At 32.8% G+C, this 2,315-nt stretch overlaps 1 protein-coding gene across 1 annotated transcript; it reads right to left on the reverse strand.

The window, feature by feature from the left end:
• Positions 1 to 1,748: 1,748 nt before the first annotated feature.
• LOC112097439 lies at positions 1,749 to 2,035 on the reverse strand. Its single transcript, XM_024182776.1, has one exon. The coding sequence runs from the start codon at positions 1,948 to 1,950 to the stop codon at positions 1,771 to 1,773; it is 180 nt and encodes a 59-aa protein (XP_024038544.1). The 5' UTR covers positions 1,951 to 2,035; the 3' UTR covers positions 1,749 to 1,770.
• Between the last annotated feature and the right edge of the window lie 280 nt (positions 2,036 to 2,315).

Raw genomic sequence — 2,315 nt, forward strand, 5'->3', positions numbered from 1 at the left:
TCTGATGGGGATAATCTCATGTCCGACGGGTTTTTGGATGCGTATTCTTTAAAAAAAAGGGTTTAATTGTCCATTAAAGTGAATAGTTGGGGTTGAACTGTATTTTGCCTTTTTTTGCCCCTTTTAACGGTCACGGTAACAACTAATAACCGATTGCCTTTTGCTATCTTCAACTTTTCAATTTTAACCATAACCGTCTTCCCTTCTGCTGATTGAGGTACCTGCTGCCTTTTTTTGGCCATAGAAATGGTGTTATTTATCGAGGAAAAATACAGATATATATATGTCCCACATCGAAAAGTTGAGGTTTTATTTATGTGCATTTCTCTTATGCTTTTAGTTCAACAAGTATTTGAATCAACGGCATTGATTATTATTTGGCCTTTCTATGCACCATCCTTTATTATTTTTCCATTAATATGTTCTACGAATAGCAGTCAAAGTTAGGTCCATTTTTCTTTGAGAATTAATTAGCCTAGGCATGCATGTACATATACATCCCCAGTACACAGTGACTTGTGACCATTACATTAATTCAATGCATATATAGTTCTCAAAACTAGTCTCATGACAGGTGTTATAGAAGTAATCTCATATTGGTCCAGATCAACTAGTCTGTATATAACGGGGTGGTATAAAGATAATCACATAATAAAAAATATAAAGCAATATTCCAATTAGTTTAATTAGTTAATTAAATAACAGTTAATTTGTATCATTGAGTTATATTTTACTATTTTAGCATAATGGGTGATCATATATGGCCATCCGCTCCAGTTGATCGTGGCCGTTGGATTTTGTTTCACACGGAGAAACATTTAAGCAAAATATGGTGGGATTTGAGGACACAATAAGACTAAAAAATTGAAAGATGGACCAACAATATAATTATAAAACTTTCGCCTTGCTCTTGTCTGATGTTCCCTTAGCATCTCAGTCCTTGTGATTACATTGTCTGAATTGACAAATCATATACAATTTGAAAGTTGAGGGTGTGTGATGGGCAGCCAATTTGAGAAAACAAAACAAAATAAAAAATTAAACAATTGTCTTCTCTTCTTCATTACAGATGAAGTTTTCCTATGTCTAAGTAACAATCATCAATTTTATCAAATGAAGTTAATCATACAATCAGTTTGATTGATATGAAAAGAAAAGAAAAAGTAAAAAGCAGCTGCAAAGTAAGAAATGAATATTCAGTTTAGCTCTTTTATTTTCTCTGCAAACCAATGATACAATATCAATAGATATAGTTTTTGCATCTTCCATATTACTCCCAAAAAAGAAAAAATTCTTCACTTTCTCTGCAACCAATTAAAATGTCATGTGAAGAACCAGTGCAAAAAATAAACAAAATGAAAAAAGAAATGAGAATCTAAAATTTCTATTTGAAGTAATTACTTTTCTTATCCAGCAGAAAAAATTCATAGTTCTTTCATCAATTGGTTATTAGCTCACTTTGAGAATTTTCTAACAGGCCTTAAATCCTCTTCATAATCGTTCTTTCAAATGAAAGAGAAGTAAGGGCAATCAATCAAGCTCCAACAGAACTAAAATATCAAAATCTGGACAGATCTACAATAATTTATTTATTTGAGAAGCTAATTAATAAATCCATCAATACTATATATACTTGAGTTCTCTTAATTAAAATGACCAGCTACACAATTGCAAAATATATCACACTCCTATATATATAGAGAGAGAGAGACGAGAGAGAGATCAATAATAATAATTAAGCGATGAATTATAACAAAGTACAGAAGAAACTCATGGATCGCCACGTTCACGCCAGCAGACAAGCATTGCAATGCAACGGCGGAGGATGTAGAATTTTGCACGCTGCTTCTTCACAAGATGACTGCACTTCTGACCGAAAGATCTACAAGGGTCGCACGAATTTTGATTAGTATTATCAGCAAAGCTTGTGTTTTTCTCCTTACCTGCCATGAATAAATTAAAGCTACTAGCTAGCTAGTGTTACTGCTGCTATTAGCTAGCAGAAAGGCAAGAGGAGGAAGAGCTTAATTGGTTGAATTTGTAAAGGATACGAGTTTGGTTTGGTCTATTAGGTTATATTGTAGAATATGGCTGCCTCTTTGTGCGTCTTGTGTCTGGGTTGGGCTCCTTTAAATTATATGTATCGATCACTGTAGACATTGAAACCCACCAGCATTTTGCATCATATAATATACAGTATGGACCAGTGTTATCCTGTCTAATTTACCTTATAGTATAATTTTTCTAATGTAGATATTAGCATGTTATAAAATTTTGTTTCAAAGCTAAAGAAGTTTATTAGCCTAATTCATCAT

This window comes from Citrus clementina, unplaced genomic scaffold, assembly GCF_000493195.1.
Source record: "Citrus clementina cultivar Clemenules unplaced genomic scaffold, Citrus_clementina_v1.0 scaffold_6, whole genome shotgun sequence".
Taxonomy (NCBI): domain Eukaryota; kingdom Viridiplantae; phylum Streptophyta; class Magnoliopsida; order Sapindales; family Rutaceae; genus Citrus; species Citrus x clementina.